The 21050-nt window shown below is 40.6% G+C and overlaps 1 protein-coding gene across 5 annotated transcripts in view; it reads left to right on the top strand.

Moving 5' to 3' along the window:
- USP13 (ubiquitin specific peptidase 13) overlaps positions 1–21050 on the top strand; it is a 133834-nt gene that overhangs the window by 44315 nt on the left and 68469 nt on the right. For all 5 annotated transcript variants that reach the window (XM_044944435.2, XM_006054288.4, XM_044944430.2 and 2 more), the window contains 3 exons: positions 5286–5428; positions 8709–8893; positions 20866–20960. In XM_044944435.2, the coding sequence (XP_044800370.1) occupies positions 5286–5428; positions 8709–8893; positions 20866–20960 (423 nt within the window). The remainder of the gene's footprint in view (positions 1–5285; positions 5429–8708; positions 8894–20865; positions 20961–21050) is intronic.

The following is a 21050-nucleotide window of genomic DNA, read 5'->3' as shown; positions in this document are numbered from 1 at the left end:
TGCCCCTGCCAAGTGGGCACGTTTGTGCTCAGGATTCCCATGGCATTAGGGGTGAGGTTTCCACCATTCAGCCAATTTTGCTTCTGGTCTACTTTATACCTAAGCATAAGACCACAGAATTGAAAAAATTTGTGTATTTAGCTATTATAGCTCTTTCCTCTAGTTATTTGATCTAGCATATTCTTTTTATTATAATAGTACCAAGTGCATAGCTTTTAGCAATGTATACAGAATTAAATTACCTCTACTTTCTGCAGTTCCCTGTATCCACTCATGTGGCATTTACCAAGGGCAAAATATATGGTGGACAAAATGGTCTTACCATTATCTGATACTATATACTAAAGCTTATATCTGTATAAAACTAGGAGTTCTCACTGCTCTTGTTTAATATAACTCTTGAGTCTGTTATCAAAAAAGGAGCACATTGTGAATGAATGTCATGAGGGATGATTTTTTCTCTCACTCACTTATGAAAAAAAAGTCTTCATGTGAGAAAAGTTAAGAGAGCCTTTAAGTACTTTTAATTATTCCCTATATGCAGAAGATAATTCCAAGTGTGAATGCTTTTATAGAGAGGTGAAGTGTCACAGAAATCTGAATCTAGCAATATATATTATAATTTCTAATAGAGTCTTTTAGAATTAAGAAGTGCCTTAGGAATTAAAAAGAGAGGGAGAGAATTGTTTGGAAGGTGAGGTAGGGAGATAGAAGGGGAAGCCTGGATTTATCTGATGGTAACTGGTTTTATGTATATAACAGATGCTCATTACTATAATTTCTTTTCATGCTTTTGCTTCATTTTTGGTATTTGATAATTCTCTTTTTAAGTTTTTAAATACCCCAAATCATTAAACTTCAAGCTACCCAACCAGGTCTTCTGTCATCTCTTGCATTTCTCAGCACAAAAAAATTCAGTTTCAGATAGGTACTCTGTAGATTTTACCATAAAGCTGAACTACCACTTAGTGATACAGGGATCACAGAGAGATGGTGTCCGGGACTCAGTAGGGATCTTAGCACCTGAGATCTAATGCCTCATTTTAGACTCAGGAGCTCAGGCAGTGGTGTGCTTGCAGTTGGTTAGCAACCAGCTCCCTGCGCTGTAGTGGTTGCCCATTTCAGTGGTGTAAATACTCCCACCGTGGCTGATTTCAAGCTAACATGTCACCAATGCAGTGTTGGAAAGAGATGTGCAGTAGGACACCATCACCTATGGTTTCCACCGCTTACATATCGTAGATATAAGGGACTTCCAAAGCATATAGATTAGATATTAAGGTAGAGTAACACACGCTGGACTGGAAGAAACACAAGCTGGAATCAAGATTGCTGGGAGAAATATCAATAACCTCAGATATGCAGATGACACCACCCTTATGGCAGAAAGTGAAGAGGAACTAAAAAGCCTCTTGATGAAAGTGAAAGTGGAGAGTGAAAAAATTGGCTTAAAGCTCAACATTCAGAAAACTAAGATTATGGCATCTGGTCCCATCACTTCATGGGAAATAGATGGGGAAACAGTGGAAACAGTGTCAGACTTTATTTTTTTGGGCTCCAAAATCACTGCAGATGGTGACTGCAGCCATGAAATTAAAAGACGCTTACTCCTTGGAAGGAAAGTTATGACCAACCTAGATAGCATATTCAAAAGCAGAGACATTACTTTGCCAACAAAGGTCCGTCTAGTCAAGGCTATAGTTTTTCCTGTGGTCATGTATGGATGTGAGAGTTGGACTGTGAAGAAGGCTGAGTGCGGAAGAATTGATGCTTTTGAACTGTGGTGTTGGAGAAGACTCTTGAGAGTCCCTTGGACTGCAAGGAGATCCAACCAGTCCATTCTGAAGGAGATCAGCCCTGGGATTTCTTTGGAAGGAATGATGCTAAAGCTGAAACTCCAGTACTTTGGCCACCTCATGCGAAGAGTTGACTCATTGGAAAAGACTCTGATGCTGGGAGGGGTTGGGGGCAGGAGGAGAAGGGGACGACAGAGGATGAGATGACTGGATGGCATCACTGACTCGATGGACATGAGTCTGAGTGAACTCTGGGAGTTGGTGATGGACAGGGAGGCCTGGCGTGCTGCGATTCATGGGGTTGCAAAGAGTCAGACACAACTGAGCGACTGAACTGAACTGAACACAGCTAGGGAGTAAAGAGTTTTAAACATTTTTTGCCTTTAAAAAATATATTTATTTGTGAGCCTATATAATTTAATTTTTAATAACAGCTGTGCTTAACAATCTTCTTTGAGAATTTCTTAAAATTTAGCAATCAATTCTGTGAGCCAGTTTGAGCCAATTCCAGAACACTCTTGAACTTGAGATAATTCATAATACAATATAGGATAATGGATCCTGACTTTCAATTGTGACCCATAAAAAGGGTCTCTAAGTGATTTTAGATGGTATTCTGAAAACACTAGGTCAATGTTTTATAGTGTCCCAGACGATTAAGGAAATTTTGTCAAGTGTCACCAGGAAGGAATCTCAAAGAAAAGAGAGACTATTACATCTGAATCATTGTGCATTACAGACTAGAACACTTAAACATCTAATGGGGTGGAGAAGATTCAGAAGAGGACAGGGAAGGGATCAAGGTAGTCAGTGAAATAGCAGGGAGATTATAACAGGCCAGAGTAAAAAGATGAGGATTTGTAGCCAGGAGTGCTAAGGCAGCATGGCCCAAACACATCGCATCAGGAAGGAGCTCACGGTGAACTCAACCTTGTTTTCTAGGGACATTACTGGAAGGGAGTGGAAGATGATTTTTGATAATTGAAAGGAAGCCCTAATTATATGACACTGCTTGTGGGAGATGAATGGGAATATTTTTGGAAAACATTGAGGGAGGGGCAAGATAGGGAAAGGGGATTAAGAGGTATACACTACTAGGTATAAAATAAATAAGATAGAAGGATATAATGTACAGCACAGGGAATATAACCAGTTATTTTATAATAATTTTAAATAGAGTATATGTTACAAAATATCAGATTACTATGTTGTATACCTGAAACTAATATAACATTTGTAAATCAATTATGACAAAAACTTCTATCAAATAAACTGTCCCCCCCTGCAAAAAAAAAAGAGGTTTAAATATATTTATGAATTCCCGAGTGCCTGATCTGTAATGGAGTGTAAACTTTTTTTTTTTTTTGTAATGGAATGTAAGCTTTTTGAGGGCAGCAGCCTTTTTCTTCTCTTGACCGTGCCTAGCCCAGTGGTGTCAATTAGCAGTGTTCAGTATATCCTCAGAGAATTTTAAAAGCTGGAGAAGGATGGGCTCTAATTTTCATAGCAGATCACTGCCTGCCGGGCAGAGAAGAGGGAGCAAGAGTGGGAGAAAGAAGACCTTAAGGTGGCTGTTGTGTGGCTGGAATGATGGTTGGGACTAAGATGGGTGTGACCGAAATTAAGAAGAGGTAGATTGCAAATACATTTTGGATGAAGGGCTGATAGGAATTGCTCATGGCCTGGGTGGGTGTGGGATGGCACCTGAGGCCTCTATTATCTCTTTTTTTTCCTTGTAGTTGTTTATTTTATATTTTTATTGGAGTATAGTTACTTTACAATATGTTAGTTTCTGCTGTACAATGAAGTGAATCAGGTGTGTGTGTGTGTGTGTGTGTGTATCTATCTCCACTCTTTAGATTTATTTCCCATTTGGTGGTGATGGTGGTTTAATCACTAAGTCGGGTCCAACTCTTTGTGACCCCATAGACTGTAGTCTACCAGGTTCCTCTGTCCGTAGGATTTCCCAGGCAAGAATACTGAAATGGGTGGCCATTCTCTTCTCCAGGGCATCTTCCTGACCCAGGGATCAAACCCTGGTATCCTACACTGCAGGCGGATTCTTAACCAAGTGAGCCAGCAGGGAACCATACAGTATGTCTCTTAATCTGTTCTGGGGTCAGTTGGTGGTGCTACCCAGAGGAAAACATTCTGTATGAAGTTCAGCTAATTGTGCAGGAGGATAGTGATATAGAATATACATTTTTGTTAAAAAATTTAAAAACAATTCAGTGGCTTTTATTATATTCAGAATTGGGCATCCATCACGACTATCTCATTTTAGAATATTTTTATTACCCCACAGCCATCACCTACCCCTCTGCCTCTTATCCCCCTAGCCTCTGGCTATCACTAATCTGCTTTCTGTCTTTATGGATTTGCCTATTTTGTCCATTCCATATAAAAGGAATCATGGTTCTTTGTGGCTGGCTTCTTTTAACTTAGCATACATTTTCAAGGTCCATCTAGGTTGTAGCATGTATCAGTACTTCATTCCTTTTTATTGCTGATAACAGTTCTTATATCAAAATACAAAACTTTATCTATTTATCATTAATGGACATTTGGGTTATTTCTACTTTTGGCTGTTATAAATAATGCTTCTGTGAACATTTGTTGATAAGTTTTTGTGTAGGCCTATATTTTTATTTATTAATACCTTGGGTGTATACCTCGTAATGGAATTGCAGGGTCATATGGTAATTCTGTTTAACCATTTGAGGACCTGCCAAATTATTTTCCAAAGTGGCTGCGCCATTTTACATTCTCATCAGAATATGTTTTTAAAGAGAGCTAGAAATATCTTATGGCATTAAGCAAATAGTGAATAGTTGTGAGAGGCCTGTGTCCAGGATCATTGGGGTTTGGGAGAAAGTAGAGAGTCTGCCCTCCCTGGTGGTTAGTTGGTGCCAAGCTGGACATCACAGATTTGCTCATAATGGCTGGTCTGGCACAGAACATCTAGGCATGTCCCCATCCAAGGTCACATTTGCACCAGATTAGGAAATGGAGCCATGCTGCTTGCATTCCATTCAAGTGCCCTTGACTGCATGTCATTGTGTGATGAGTTAAGGATATTGGATATCTTGGTGTAAATTTGTTAGGAGTAAAACATACCATTTGGGTAAATCCTAGGTATTCCTGTTGCTAATTTCACCCTTGTAAATTGTTCACCTTATACTTTTCACTCCACTTGCTAAGAGACAGAAATTGTTAAATCTGACTTTTATGCTTGGATTTACAAACTGGATTTAGTTCTTTGGTGTCTTGTGTCATTGTTAATACTGCAAATTCCAGGCCAGGACAAAACCTAGCTAGACCCAGGGGGAAAGTGCTAGAGTCAGGAAACTAGCATCTTGCTCTCATGGTAACTAAGCTGTTTGAATTTTCTTGACTTAAGTTGTATTTATTAATAAACTTTAAGATTCATTTTACAAAAGTTGCTGTTTTCAAACTGTTTTATGTATTATATCTGCATTTGTCTTATAGGTAACAATTGCTTGTGATGCAGTTCTCAGCTCAAAATCTCCATACAGAAAGCAGGACCCAGATACATGGGAGAATGAATTGCCAGTGTCAAAATATGCCAATAACCTTACCCAGTTGGACAATGGAGTCAGAATTCCTCCAAGGTGAGAGTCAGCAAAATGGAACTTTACTGCCTAAAACTGGCCAAAGGATTATTTATTTTTCTACCTCTCCACTGAATTAGCAGTTATATATGTTCTTATCAGTTGCCTTTTATAAAAATAAGCTCAAAAATTCTCTCTGGAATTATCTATATCTTGGTAGTAGACACTGACCGTGGCCAGTCCCCGGTCAAAGAGAACAACAGAGGGTACAGAGCCTTCCCTAAGACCACACAGAGCAGAAGGCAGCACAGCCAGGGTCCAAACAGATAGGACACATTCTGAATCCACCTGCTCTTTCCCTCTAGCTCCTGCCTCTGGAAAGACACCTGCCTCTGATTACAGGAGGTGCCAATGAAGCCTAAAGAGCATTTCAGCCCATCCGCAGAGCCCAGCCCATCCCCACCCTAAGGCATCTGATTGCAGACACCTGCAGCTCTGTCTTAGGGGCTTGCTCTATCTGCCAGAGCCAGGTTGGCTGGTGCATGGGACAGTCAGAAACGCTGTGGAGTCATGCTCCCTCCTGTCCTGAAACGGCCCCCAACCAGGGGCTGTGGAGTAGAAGGATGAATACCTAGACCCCCACCCTCAAGTAGGGTAACCATCTCCTAGAGTTCCGCAGCTGGTTTGAGCCCCACTGGCCCAGGGGGTCATCTGCTTCTTGACAGTCTCCGGCCTGGCTGCCTACCCTTTCAGTCTATCTTCCCTCAACTCCCCTAGGGTGCTTCCTGGGATCACCTCCCTGACAAGCCATTTGCATTCAGATCTTTGTCTGCCTCTAGGGGGACCCAGCTACAAAGACTTACAACAGTCTTTGGTTATCACCTTTTGGCTGAAATGCTCTTTAGGCTTCATTGGCACCTCCTGTAATCAGAGGCAGGTGTCTTTCCAGAGGCAGGAGCTAGAGGGAAAGAGCAGGTGGATTCAGAATGTGTCCTATCTGTTTGGACCCTGGCTGTGCTGCCTTCTGCTCTGTGTGGTCTTAGGGAAGGCTCTGTACCCTCTGTTGTTCTCTTTGTTAGTGGGGATGGTAATAATGCTGAAGAGTGTTTATTAGAATTGCATGGTAAGACTTCTGAAAAGCCCTTGCCCCATACCTGGCATTTAACCTTCATTTAAGTTGTTAATGCAAAGAAAGAGGAAAACAATAGAAAGGGAAAGACTACAGATCTCTTTAAGAGATTTGGAGAGATCCAGGGAACATTTCATGCAAGGATGGACATGATAAAGGACAGAAACAGTAAGGACCTAACAGAAGCAGAAGAGATTAAGAAGAGATGGCAAGAATACACAGAAGAAGTATACAAAAAAGGTCTTAATGACTCGAATCATCACAATGATGTGGTCACTCACCTGGAGCCAGACATCCTGGAGTATGAAGTCAAGTGGGCCTTAGGAAGCATTACTAGGAATGAAACCTAGTGGAGGTGACAGAATTTCAGCTCAGCTATTTCAAATCCTAAGAGATGATGCTGTTAAAGTGCTGCACTCAATATGTCAGCAAATTTGGAAAACTCAGCAATGGCCATAGGACTGGAAAAAGTCAGTTTTCATTCCAGTCCCAAAGAAGGGCAATGCCAAAGTACATTCAAACTACTGTACAGTTGTGCTCATCTCACATGCTAGCAAGGTTATGCTCAAAATCCTTCAAGCTAGGCTTCAGTAGTATGTGAACCAAGGACTTCCAGATGTACAAGCTGGGTTGAGACAGAGTAACCAGAGATCAAATTGCTAACATCTGTTGGATCATAGAAAAAAGAAAGAGAATTCCAGAAAAACATCTGCTTCATTGACTTTACGAAAGCCTTTGACCTTGTGGATCACAACGAACTGTGGAAAATTCTTAAAGAGTTTCTATCTAGGAATAGAGTTCCTATCTAGGAATAGCAGACCACCTTGCCTGCCTCCTGAGAAATCTGTATGCAGGTCACAAAGCAACAGTTAGAACTGGACATGGAACAATGGACTGGTTCTAAATCGGGAAAGGAGTACATCAAGGAGTATATTGTCACCCTACTTATTTAACTTGTATGCAGAGTACATCATGTGAAATGCCAGACTGGATGAAGCACAAGCTGGAATCAAGATTGCCAGGAGAAATATCAATAATCTCAGATACGCAGATGACACCACCCTTATGGCAGAAAGCGAAGAGGAACAGCCTCTTGAAGAGGGTGAAAGAGGAGGGTGAAAAAGCTGGCTTGAAACAACATTAAACAAACTAAGATCATGGCATCCGGTCCCATTACTTCATGACAAATAGAAGGGGAAAAAGTGGAAACAGTGACATTTTCTTTTCTTGGGCTCCAAAATCTGTAAATGGTGACTGTAGCCATGAAATTAAAAGACACTTGCTCCTTGGAAGAAAAGTTATGACAAGCCTAGACAGCATATTAAAAAGTAAAGGCATCATTTTGCCAACAAATGTCCATATAGTCAAAGCTATAATTGTGTACAGATGTGAGACTTGGATCATAAAGAAGGCTGAGTGCCAAAGAATCGATGCTTTCGACCTGTGGTGCTGGAGAAGATTCTTCAGAGTACTTTGGACTGCAAGGAGACCAACGCTCCTCAAGGAAATTAACCCTGAGTATTCATTGGAAGGACTGATGCTGAAGCTCCAATCTTTGGCCACCTAATGCCAAGAGCTGACTCATTGGAAAAGACCCTGATGCTGGGATAGATTGAAGGCAAAAGGAGAACAGAGGCACAGAGGATGAGATGGTTAGATAACATCACCAACTCAATGAACATGAACTTGAGCAAACTCTGGGAGATAGTGGTGGACAAAGGAGCCTGGCATGCTACACCCATGAGGTCACAAAGCGTTGGACACGACCTAGAGACTGAATAATAACAACAACAACGAAGTGGATTCCTTTCTACTTAGATTGTCAGAGTAGTAGAGTTTTGTTTAAACTAGTAGTGAAGCGTTCCTACTAGTGGTTAATGCTTTAGAACCTCAGCTGTTTACACACATGGGATCTTTCATAATTTACACTCACTCAGGCTTTACTGTCTCTCATGTAAGGAATTTTAAGGATATGGCCTCTCTTCCTACCCTCAGGTTCTGTGTCAGTTTTCTAAGGTAGAAGAGCTCTCTTGGAGGACCTGGTCCCGTGTAAGTGCTCCTTCTGCTCTGGAATGGGTCTCTGCTATTCCACTGACCATCTCCTGTGACCCTGCTGCCCCCAAACCTGAGACACCCCTTTTTCTTAGATGTTGGTTTTCTCATCATGCCTTGTGCTGTGGCTGTGCTAACTGTCCTCTGACGACTTCACAGTGGTTGGAAGTGTGCCAGGTGCGACCTTCGGGAGAACCTCTGGTTGAACCTGACCGATGGCTCCGTGCTGTGTGGGAAGTGGTTCTTTGACAGCTCCGGGGGCAACGGGCATGCGTTGGAACATTACAGAGACACAGGCTACCCTCTCGCTGTGAAACTGGGGACCATCACTCCGGATGGGGCCGGTGAGTGTGCCTTTACCGACTCAGGCACCTGCAGTGGCTCCCTCTTGGATTAACCAGCGCCTTCATCTCCGGGATTGGAGGCCATAAGCTCTGGACTAAGCCCAGGCGTGAATCCTGATTCTACCTCTTATTAGCTCTGAGATCTTGGGTCAGCCTCCGGTTCCTCATCTTGAGGATAATCATGGTATCTCCCTCATAGGCTTGTCAAGGTGCATAATCATTTAGCCCAGTGCCCACAGTAGAGTCTTGGTAAAAGTTTTTTGCTTTTGTATCTTTCTGTATATTCCTTGGCTAATGGCTCAGCAGGAAAGAATCCATCTGCCAGTGCAGGAGATGCAGGTTCGATCGCTGGGTCAGGAAGATCCCCTGGAGAAGGAAATGGCAACCCACTCCAGTATTCTTGCCTGGGAAATCTCACAGACAGAGGAGTCTGGTGGGCTCCACTCTACAGGGTCACAAAAGAGTTGGACACGACTGAGTGACCAAAAAACAAAGAGGACAGAAGGAGGAATCAGGACTTATGAAGTAAATATGTATAATCGAACTCACCATTAGAATAGTAGGGGTTTGAAAGCCTAGAGTCCATTAGGTGGATTAGTGTCATTATGGAGTAGATGGTTGTTCAAGATACTGGGTGTTCAGACCCCTTGACATCAGTGGGCAGTGATTGTGTCCAGTGCAGCAGAGGGTTAGAACTGGTTCCTACTGATCCTCTGTGTGTTCTCACACTGCGTTAGCTTTTAGCCATGTTTGTACAGTTAATTCCTTCCACCATTGGGTGAGGGAACAGAGAACTTATATCGGGACTGATAATGAGAAAATTAAATACTGAGCTGTGGTCATAAGAACCCATCATCTCAGTGTCACTGACAGCATTTATGAAGCACCGACCTGGACCCATACTCAGGTCAGTCTTCTCCATCTGTCCAGGTGGTAAGTCTCTATTTCTTCTCTACTTTAAGGTAAGATGATTTTTTTTAGGACAAATATAGACATTTGTCTTTTCTTCTCTGTTATCTTTCTCTGACTGAATTTTGTTTGTTGATGTTGTTTTGAGTTGTGTCTCTCTGCCACCCCATGGACTGTAGTCTGCCAGCTGGGTTTGGGGTAACATTGCCCTGTTGACTGGTGTATGTGGTCATCATCACAGTCCTTGTAGGGGCTCCAGAGAGAAGGGATCATAACATAGGCGTTCTATTGGGTACAACTGTAAGGGGAGGATAATTCAGAGGTTTCCTCTTTTAGTGCTGTTTTAAAGATGCAGGACCTTTTTGAAAAATTGAAGTATAGTTGATTTACAGTGTTCGTTTCGGGTATACAGCAAAGTGATTCGTTTTTTTCAGATTCTTTTTCAGATTCTTTTCTATTGTAGGTTATTATAATACATTGAATATAGTTTCCTGCGCTATACAGTGATCCTTGTTGCTGATCTATTTTATATATAGTAGATTGTATCTGTTAATCCCAAACTTGTATCTGTTAACCAAAGCAAACTTTGGTAACCATAAATTTGTTTTCTATGTCTGTGAGTCTGTTTCTGTTTGGAAATAAGTTCGTTTGTATCATCTTTTTAGATTCCATATACAATGATAGGTGATATTTATCTTTCTCTTTCTGGCTTACTTTACTTGGTATGGTAATCTCTAAGTCCATCCATGTCACTGCAGATGGCAATATTTCATTCTTTTTATGGTGAAGTTATATTATGTAGTGCTTTGAGACTAGTTATTAGAAGTCTAGCTCTCAGAACATCCTGTTCAAGACTAAAATTATTTCTGTATGGGACTTTGTTCTAAAATTTCAGTTGAGCTCTATCTTATTCATCTTTGAGTTCCATACAAAAATCTTATACTAGGCATGGATACTTTGGTTAAATGAACCAACTAGCCTATAAGTATTTAAATAATTGTATTCTATTTAAATATATGCTAATAATAAAGGCAACAAAGGTCCATCTTAGTCAAGGCTATGGTTTTTCCTGTGGTCATGTATGGATGTGAGATTTGGACTGTGAAGAAGGCTGAGTGCCGAAGAATTGATGCTTTTGAACTGTGGTGTTGGAGAAGACTCTTGAGAGTCCCTTGGACTGCAAGGAGATCCAACCAGTCCATTCTGAAGGAGATCAGCCCTGGGATTTCTTTGGAGGGAATGATGCTAAAGCTGAAACTCCAGTACTTTGGCCACCTCATGCAAAGAGTTGACTCATTGGAAAAGACTCTGATGCTGGGAGGGGTTGGGGGCAGGAGGAGAAGGGGACGACAGAGGATGAGATGGCTGGATGACATCACTGACTCGATGGACATCTGAGTGAATCTGAGTGAACTCCAGGAATTGGTGATGGACAGGGAGACCTGGCATGCTGCTATTCATGGGGTAGCAGAGTCGGACATGACTGAGCGGCTGAACTGAACTGAATAAAGGCAAGGATTAATTCTGTTCTCTAAGAATCTTTAATTTTCCAGAAGCCTTTTTTTTTTTTTTTTAAGCATGAAACTTATTTTCAAACTGTGATTTAGAGTTCATCTAAAGTTTCTTTCCTTTAACCTCAGACAGGAAAGTTTTATATTAGCCGTTTGATAATATGGAAAACAGATGTTCAGTGTAACATATTTAGAAAGCAGAGAAAAATTTAGGGAAATAAAAAAACATGGAGTTTTAAAAATAAAAATCGGGAGTAATACCACTCCCTGGACAAACTGCTCGGCTTCTAATAATTTGAGTGTATCCTTTCGCTCTTTTTTCTTTTTTAAAGCCTTGATCAGTTCTCATACAAATACACATACATAGCCTGCATTTTTACAAAAATTGAATCACACTGTATAAAGTTTTATTCCCTATTTTCTCTATTTAACATTATATTTTCTATGTCATTAAACATTCTTCAGTATCCCCTGTTAGTTCCACAAATCATTTCACTGTTCCCCTGTTCAGTTTAGTTCAGTAGCTCAGTTGTGTCTGGCTCTTTGCGACCCCATGGACTGCAGCACACCAGGCTTCCCTGTCCATCACCAAGCTTGCTCAAATTCATGTCCATTGAGTCAGTGATGTCATCCAACCATCTCATCCTCTGTCATCCCCTTCTCCTTCTGCCTTCAATCTTTCCCAGCATCAGGGTCTTTTCCAATGAGTCATCAGATGGCCAAAGTATTGGAGCTTCAGCTTCAGCATCAGTCCTTCCAATGAACGTTCAGGACTGATTTCCTTTAGACTGACTGGTTTGATCTCCTTGCAGTCCAAGGGACTCTCAAGAGTCTTCTCCAACACCACAGTTTAAAAGCATCAATTATTCTTGTTTCCCTGTAAGATGTTACCATTTTGCTTTTCTGATGAACATCTTTTTATATATGCAAGTCTTTGGGTGTTTGTCTAATGATTTTTTTTTTTAAGGACACATTCCTGTGAACAAAGGGTTGAACCTTTAAATTTAATTTTCAGTTGCCGAGTTTCTCTTTTAAACAACTGTAGTAATTCATACACCCTCCTGAAATGTATGAGAATACCTATTCCAACAAATCTTTGACAACTTTTCATATTCAGAATATTTAAAAACCTTGGCTAATCTGTTATCTTGTTTTAACTTGCTTTATAGTGAGGCTGAACTTTTTCATAGTATTCTTGGCTATTTGTAGTTCTTTTTCTGAATTTCTTAGGGCGATTTTCTAGTAGGTGTGGGTGTTTTCCTTACTGGCTTTTAAAAACTTCTTAACCATTAAGAATATTAACCCGTTATCTGCCATAATTAAGTTTTTGTTTTTCTTGTAGGGGAGGGTGAACTTTCAAGATTTTCCTTATCATGTAATTGAGAGTATTTGAATAAATGCTACTTTTCAACCATAGAAAACATAAAACATTGGCAAAAACAATGTGAAACATTCAGCTATGATGAAGGTTCTTGAATTCACTTAGCTGAGAAAATGTTCAGTTTTTGAAAATAGATCAGGATTTGATTCCTGTTTATCTTATGCAGAGTTGGTTTTAATGCAAATAATTATTTTCAGTCTAATTATCATATTAGTTTATTTGTTGTTGCTGCTGCTGTTGTTCAGTCGCCAAGTTGTGTCTGACTATTTGCAACCGTGTGGATTGTAGCATGCCAGGCTTCCCTGTCCTCCACTATCTCCTGAAGTTTGCCCAAGATATTAGTTTATGGGATGTATCAATTCTATTTTTGTTCCTTTTAAATCTGTTTAATAGATTGCTAGGTGTAGCTTAATATTTATTTAAAAGCCAAATAAATTAACGAAAATGTAAAGTTTCTTTAAATGTCTGAGAATGGGCTTTGTGGATATTGAGGCCCAGGAGGGCAGGGTTCCTTCTGTCCGGGGCAGGGTGGCTGCCTCCTTATGAAGGTACTTCTGTTGAGAGCCCATCTTCCATACTTGGTAGGCTCACTGAGGAGCTAATTCAACTCACAAGAGCCAGAATCTTAAAGTCAGGGAGTTTATTTTTTAGTTTCTACTGAGAACCACAACTGCCTGTAAGTGGGATGTTTATGTCAACTCGACCAGTACATTCCTTCCCTGTGGGAAGCTGAATTATATTTAGACTATTGCCTAGTGAACATGGAATCCAAGCAGGTTGTGAACTCAGATACTTAATGGTGGTATGATCCAATCATCCTGGTTTCCTTCTCCCCAACAAGGATATACCTGTTCAGTGAGAAACTCCTACTCATCTTGACATCTCAGTCTAGAATTAGTTCTTCCAGGAAGCTGTGATCCCCCAGTCATGGCCATTGTGGTGGCTGGGTAATAAAAGTGGGCCCCCTATCAAATTCCACTCTGGTTCCATGGGTACAGCAGGAAACAAAATAAGAAACAGATCACTGTACAAACAAATGAAGAGCTCTCCTCTGTGGGAGGAGACATTCTTTGGCAGATTGAGGTTGAGGTTGGTGGGAAGGGAATTAAAAAGGTTGGAGGCAGGCAAGGGTGTTTTTTTCTTTCATCATGGAAATTAGTTTACCTAAGAAGAAGCCTCACAGCCTTGGTGATTGCAGGAGGGTCTTCTGAGATGGCCATGGTGAAACAAATCAGTGTCATTTTGGCGGGGAGGGCTCCAAAGAGCTCCGGTACCATAGTCCTTTCTGTCTCAGTGCAGAGAAGAATTCAGTGACAGCAAAGTGGTAGATAAAAAGTGATTTATTAGAGTAGGATGCTTGTGAAACTTACAAGCGGGTGGGCAAGAACTGCTGTGTCCCAAGAACTTAGTGGGTTGCAGTTTTGTAATCAGAGGAAAAGTGGGGAGGGAGAGAAGACCTTTGTCTTTCTTGAATAGATATCATGTTTCCATCATCAGTTCCTCCCCCAGGTAGGGCCAGGAAGCTTACTTGTCCCTGTATGGTCAGGCCAGGATTGTCATATAGAATTTTGGAAAAATGTTTTCAAGTTTTAGTACAATGAGGGTTTTTCATTTTGAAAAGACACCTTTCCATAAACAATTATTTTTGTGTGTGTGTGCACAGAATTTGTTCTAGGGATCATTAATTTACTGAGTTCATTGGGTAGGATTTTGGGACTCAGGCCACTGTTGTTTTATTGTTTTGGGGCATGTCCCTTGCTTCTGTTGCATGGGTTTTTTGGTAAGCAAGCCTGCTTGGTTTTGTGGTTAAGCAAACCTGCTTTCTTGAGTAATCATTAACATATGGGGGTCTCCCATATTTTTTACTTACAATCCCCCGGTGGGACTAACTATTTAATCATCAGTTTTGTCCCATCATTCTGTTCCTATCAGTGGCAGCTGTGAAATCACCTATCCCCCTGACTCTGCCCAGCTCAGTGGCATCTCAAGGTGGCTTTTCTTACTTGGTCATCTTCAGCCCTGACCTGGGCATCAGTCCAAGGATTTGGAATCAAGGATTGACTACTTCATTTTAGTTTTGACCTGGCTTGTGCCCCTCTGTGTGCTTCTTTGCTGCTCCACTGTGGCACTTTTCATAAGACAGCAGACCCTGAACAACAGAGTTGTTGTTCACTATCATATCTCTAGCATCCAGCAAAGTCCCTCACACATAGTGGGTGTCAGTAAGTATTTGTGAAGTAAACAGATGAAGGAAGACAGACACACCAATACAATTTGTTCCTCTGATTTACCCTTTTTTCTTTTTCTTCGTGTCTCTTTTACTGACATCTCTTTCCTCTTACTTGCTTTCGTTTCCTGACCACAGTCTAGATTCTGTTTGGTCTGGGCCTTATGCTGTCTAAGGTGATAGTACACACCTCTGACCTCATTCATTTTGTGTTTGGCTTTCTAGATCAATTGCTGGAGCATTCTCTTGCTTCTCCTCTTTTCCTGTCTGTGGAAGGTACTCTGTGGGCGCAAATATAAACTCATGGTGAAGAGAGACAGTTTGGGTGAACAGATCACACTTACTCTGTAGAGAACCTTTCCTCTGTGGCTTATGACTTGGTGTTTGACCAACAGTTCTGTTTTTTCTCTCCATTTGAGCTGTGAGAACAGAGCAGTGAAGCCAGCTTCTATAGTTTCATTAGTCTTTCTAAAACACCAGAGCTTCTTGAAGTATATCTTTACCTCTCTCTCCTTCTTTCCTGGGTGGGGATCTGCAGGCAAGATCTGGACTTCTGCCACTTTCTGGGGCTAAGAAAGAGAGTTGAAAGTCACATGAGTAAACCATAGCCAAGAAGACATCTGTGGACGTCCGTTATACCAAACCAGCATTCTTATAAGACTATTTGAAACAGTAACATTTCAACTTATGAGGGCAGGAGGCTCGCTTATCTTCTTTCTTATTGTATCCTCAGTATCCATACATATTTGGTATTCAGTATTTATTTGTTGACTACAGTGAATGAATGAATGAGTCAGTGAATCCATATGAGTGAACAAGGGTGACCAGTGGTACACTACTTCTAATAGCATACCATCCTATAGAAATATTTGTAATATTTGTAATCTTTGGCAATTCGTTGCAAAACATTTTTTCAATCAAAATATAATAAATTTGGAAAAATATTAATAGAAAAACAAAAACCAAAGAAACCTCATTAGAGATAAGAAATTATTACCACTTTCATATATAATTCCTTACAGATTCTCAGTCTTGGTCTCAGTCTTAGCCTCCATCTTTATAAGTTTTCCTTCATTAGTTTTGAAACTTAATACACATACTATTTTATTTATTTTTTTAAAAAATGTTATCGAGGTATAGTTGATTTACAATGTTGTGTTAATTTCTGCTGTTTAGAAGAATTTTTGATTCAGTTGTACATATATGTATATACTTATTCTTTTCCATTATGGTTTATCACTGGTTATTGATTATAGTTTCCTCAATGCACATACTATTTTCTAATGTGCTCATCACATCAATTCATGCTGGAAATTTTTTTTTCCCTTTAAATATTACCTTTATTCATTCATTGACTCATATGGGTCAAGGCTGGGTTGCAGATTGAAGTAAAAGTTACATATAGTAAGTGGAGCCTTTTTAATATTTTAGGTAATGAATTTTTAAAATATATAGCTCCCTAATCATTACCTTCACTATAAAGAGAGTGAACATTTCCATATCCTCACAAAATTCCTTTGTGATCTTTCTTAGTAAAACTTTTTATTCCTAGGCAGCCAGAGATCTTCTTTCTGTCATTTTAATTCAGTAAATCTTTTCTTAAATCTTTTCGCTTCTATGGATCTCTCTACACTCTCCATGGCTTCATTTGTCATTTAACTTGAAACAATGACTAGTTTACTTCTAAAGTAAGTGTAGTTACTTATGAAACTCTGCTTAGGCTATTCCTAGGAGGATCTTGCCTGGAGAATCCCAGGGATGGGGGAGCCTGGTGGGCTGCTGTCTGTGGGGTCACACAGAGTCGGACATGACTGAAGCGACTCAGCAGGAGGAGCTTTCTGTGAACTTTCTGTTTCTTAGCTTCTAGTTTTTAAGTCAAGGTTGGAGTTAGGGAGATTAATAATTGTCAGGCTGTGCTTATTTGCTGCAGTAGTTTCTGAGTTAAGACTTGAGTTTGCTATGCTGAAGATGGAGATAAAGTAAATTTCCTAATGAAAAATGTGTAAGGATTTTCAGTCCCCAAGTCTTCTTCAAATATTTTTTTCTATGACTACGTGTCACTTATAAATTCTTCATGATTGCCAAGTTTAAGGATCACAGTTCAATTTTAGATTTCTTGTGTGTTACTCACTAAACTGTTTTTGTCATTGGGGTAAGTAACTGTTGTGTCTGACTAAATCATGTCATATTTTGGGGGCAGTTAATGACCGGAGATAGGAAATGTTAATTTCTCATGCAGGCAGGAGGCTAATAGCTTAAGAACCATAGAATTTTATGTGATTTTCACTTATTTCAAAATCCTAGACCAGTGCCAATGGTACATTTCTATCAATCTTGTAATTTTCTCTTCAGGCTCTGATAAGTAGAGGCTTAAAGTCTTTAAGTCTTCAAAACTATCTCACTATTGTTCAGTCGCTCAGTTGTGTCTGACTCTTTGTGACCCCATGGACTACAGCACGCCAGGCTTCCCTGTCCTTCACTATCTTCCAGAGCTTGCTCAAACTCATGTCCATTGAGTTGGTGATGCCGTCCAACCATCTCATCATCTGTCATCCTTTTTTCCTCCTGCCTTCAGTCTTTTCCAGCATCAGGGTCTTTTCTAATGAGTCAGCTCTTTGCATCAGGTGGCCAAAGTATTGGAACTTCAACATCTGTCCTTTCAGTGAATATTCAGGATTGATTTCCTTTAGGATTGACTGGTTGGATCTCCTTACAAGTCCAAGGGACTCTCAAGAGTCTTCTCTAATACCACAGTTCAAAAGAATTAATATTCTTTGATGCTCAGCTTTCTTTATGGTCCAACTCTCACATCCATACATGATTACTGGAAAAACCATAACTTTGACTATAGGAACCTTTGTTGGCCAAGTAATATCTCTGCTTTTTAATATGCTGTCTAGGTTTGCCATAGCTTTTCTTCGAAGGAGCAAGTGTTGTTTAATTTCATGGCTGCGGTCACCATCTGCAGTGATTTTGAAGCTTAAGAAAATAAAGTCTGTCACTGTTTCCATTGTTTCCCCATGTTTGCCATGAAATGATGGGACCAGATGCCATGATCTTCATTTTTTGAATGTTGAGTTTTAAGCCAGCTTTTTCACTCTTCTCTTTCACTTTCATCGAGTCTCTTTAGTCTCTTTGCTTTCTGCCATAAGGGTGGTATCATCTGCATATCTGAGGTTATTATTTCTCCCAGCAATCTTGATTCCAGTTTGTGCTTCATCCAGCCCAGCATTTCGCCTGATGTATTCTGCAAATAAGTTAAATAAGCAGGGTGACAATATACAGCCTTGAGGTACTCCTTTCCCAATTTGGAACCAGTCTGTTGTTCCATGTCCAGTTCTGTTGCTACTTGACCTGCGTACAGGTTTCTCAGGAAGCAGGTAAAGTGAAAGTGAAAGCTGCTCAGTCGTGTCCGACTCTTTGCGACCCCACAGTCTATGGAATTCTCCAGGCCAGAATACTGGAGTGGATATCCTTGCCCTTCTCCAGGGGATCTTCCCAACCCAGGGATCGAACCCAGGTCTCCCACATTGCAGGCGGATTCTTTACCAACTGAGCTATCAGGGAAGCCCTAGGAGGTAGGTCAGGTGATCTGGTATTCCCATCTCTTGAAGAATTTTCCAGTTTGTTGTGATACACACGGTCAAAGGCTTTGGCATAGTCAATGAAGCAGAAGTAGATGTTTTTCTGGAACTCTTTTGCTTTTTCTATGACCCAACGGGTATTGGAAATTTAATCTCTGGTTCCTCTGCCTTATCTAAATCCAGCTTGAACATCTGGAAATTCTCAGTTCATCTACTGTTGAAGCCTTGCTTGGAGAATTTTGAACATTACTTTGCTCTCATGTGAGATGAGTACAATTGTGCGGTAGTTTGAACATTCTTTGTTAAACTAGAAATTCTCACTAAAGTTTAAAAATAAAAACATGTGAACCAAAGGAAAAAAAAAAGTGCATGGGAAGTGTCATTTCTACCTTCTAGCTAATATTTGAGCAGTACTTTACTGTCACGTGTTGTAGATTGAAGATATAGTTGATGTAGTTGTTTCAAGTTCAAGTTCAAGGAATTTTATTGTTTTTTTTTTAATATTTAAACATTTGGGAAATTTTTTTCTTAATTGGCCTTGGGATTTTATCTTTTGTGTTTACTTTTGAGTGCACTTAATTATAATTCTAAATAATTATATTTAGAAAAGAATATAGATGAAGGCTTCTATCCATAAGTTGAAATAGATGCCTAGGGGAAGAGGGATAGAAGAGAAAGCTATATAATGTTTAATCTGTTAATAATAGAAAGACTTGACTTTTTTTGGGTGGCAATGAGTCTCCATGTATCTGGGTTTGGGTCAGAGGGTCACCGTAGTTCCTATATATCACTTTTTTTTTCTCCTCCTGGTATTGTTCCAGAGAGCAGGAAACTCCTTAAAATCTTATTTTTTGTTGCTGTAAAGAATAATATCTTTATATCTATTTCCGCATTTTGTTTTTCCAATTTTAGAGTGAAGAAATTGTGGGGTTTTTTTGTTTTTATTTTGTTTTTGTTTTTTGGCTGAACCATGTGGGATCCTAGTTCCCCAACCAGGTATTGAACGTGTGCCCCCTGCATTGGAAGTGCAGAGTCTTAACCACTGGACCATCACCAAAGTCCCAAAATTTTGGTTTGTTTTTTGTCTCTCCCTTCCTGTTAAGGGCCTTGGATGGTGCCTCACTGAGTCTTGGTCTCCTAAGAGATCTGAGTAGAAAGGACTGAGCCAGGAGTCAGACTACCTGGGTTTGGGCCACATGTGGGGTTTGAGACAAAGGATTTAACTTTTCTAAGTCTCGTTTCCTCATGTGCACAATGGGCTTGAAAACGTTTCCCTCTTCCGTGTTGCACTGCCATGTGAGGACAGGTAAAGCGGTGGTTTGGGTGGCTTTTGAAAGTGCTACACAGTACTTCTCAAACTTTACTGTGTGCGTGGGGATCTCATTAAAATGCAGGTTCTTGTTCAGTACGTCTGGGTGGAGCCCGAGATTCTGAGTTTCTAATGAGCTTTCAGGCATTGCTGTTGCTTTGAAATCATACCCTACACTTGGAGAAGCTGGGTTCAGTCTGAAGCCTTATGTGGTCAGGTGGGAGATGAGGGTCCTGAGGAGAGAGACGGCCCCCTTTAGCACACAGCTTCCCAACACCAGAGCCCCTGAGTGGGTTACAGACAAGGCTGTCAACATGCTGATTTCTCAGATCCTGGGCTGGGTGCAGCCTCCTGAGTTACCCCGCTGTACCAGACACATCATCGTCTTCCATGTGCTGCAGGGTGGGCACGTTTGGGGTGCACTGCAGTCTTCGGAGACCCCTCACCAGCTCTCTGAGGTGTGGACACTGGGGAGGAGGGGACGAAGGGACGAGGGGGCAGATGGAGGTGGAAGGTCATGTGGTGGTAGCTCTGAGACTACAGAGGCTTCCATGGGCAGAATTTCGTTTTGTCCTGGACCTCACACCACAGTCCAGCCATTCAGACAGCCCGAGGTCCTGTTTCTCTGTTCTTCACTGGTTCCCCCTGAGGGTGGCAGGCAGTGTCACTGTCTCTTCTTTCCCACTTTCCTCCTCCTGAACTTATAAACATGCCACTGGGATTAGAACAGTTAGTGTTAGGCATTTGCATTTGTCTAGTTTTAAATTATTTTAGCTTTAGACACTGTATTCTTTTTCTTGTTTCAGAAGTCCTTTATAAAATTACTTTCTGAAATGTCAAAAGGATTGATATATAGATATATTTACAAAAATACCCATTGGTTATGCTTATTGTTTATCATCTGTCTTCCCCCCAGTTGAAACTCACGAGTTTTTTGTTTGTTCATTGATGTATCCCAAGCCCAGTGCATAGGAGGAGGTTGGTGGGTGCATGTTGAATATTGAATAACTTGATTGCAGGTCTCAGTGCTTATATTCTTTTCACCTTCTAGATGTTTATTCTTTCCAAGAAGAGGAAGCTGTTTTGGACCCTCATTTGGCCAAGCACTTAGCACATTTTGGAATTGACATGCTTCATATGCATGGGGTGAGAAAGGTCTCCTTTTGTCTCTATTCCCACCTTACAGGGAAACTGTTTCGTTTATTTATATAATTCCTATCACATACATCTTCATTT

This window comes from Bubalus bubalis, chromosome 1 (genome assembly GCF_019923935.1).
Source record: "Bubalus bubalis isolate 160015118507 breed Murrah chromosome 1, NDDB_SH_1, whole genome shotgun sequence".
NCBI lineage: Eukaryota > Metazoa > Chordata > Mammalia > Artiodactyla > Bovidae > Bubalus > Bubalus bubalis.
The sequence above is the reverse complement of the archived record's forward strand: the minus strand, read 5'-3'. Positions and strand labels throughout refer to the sequence as shown.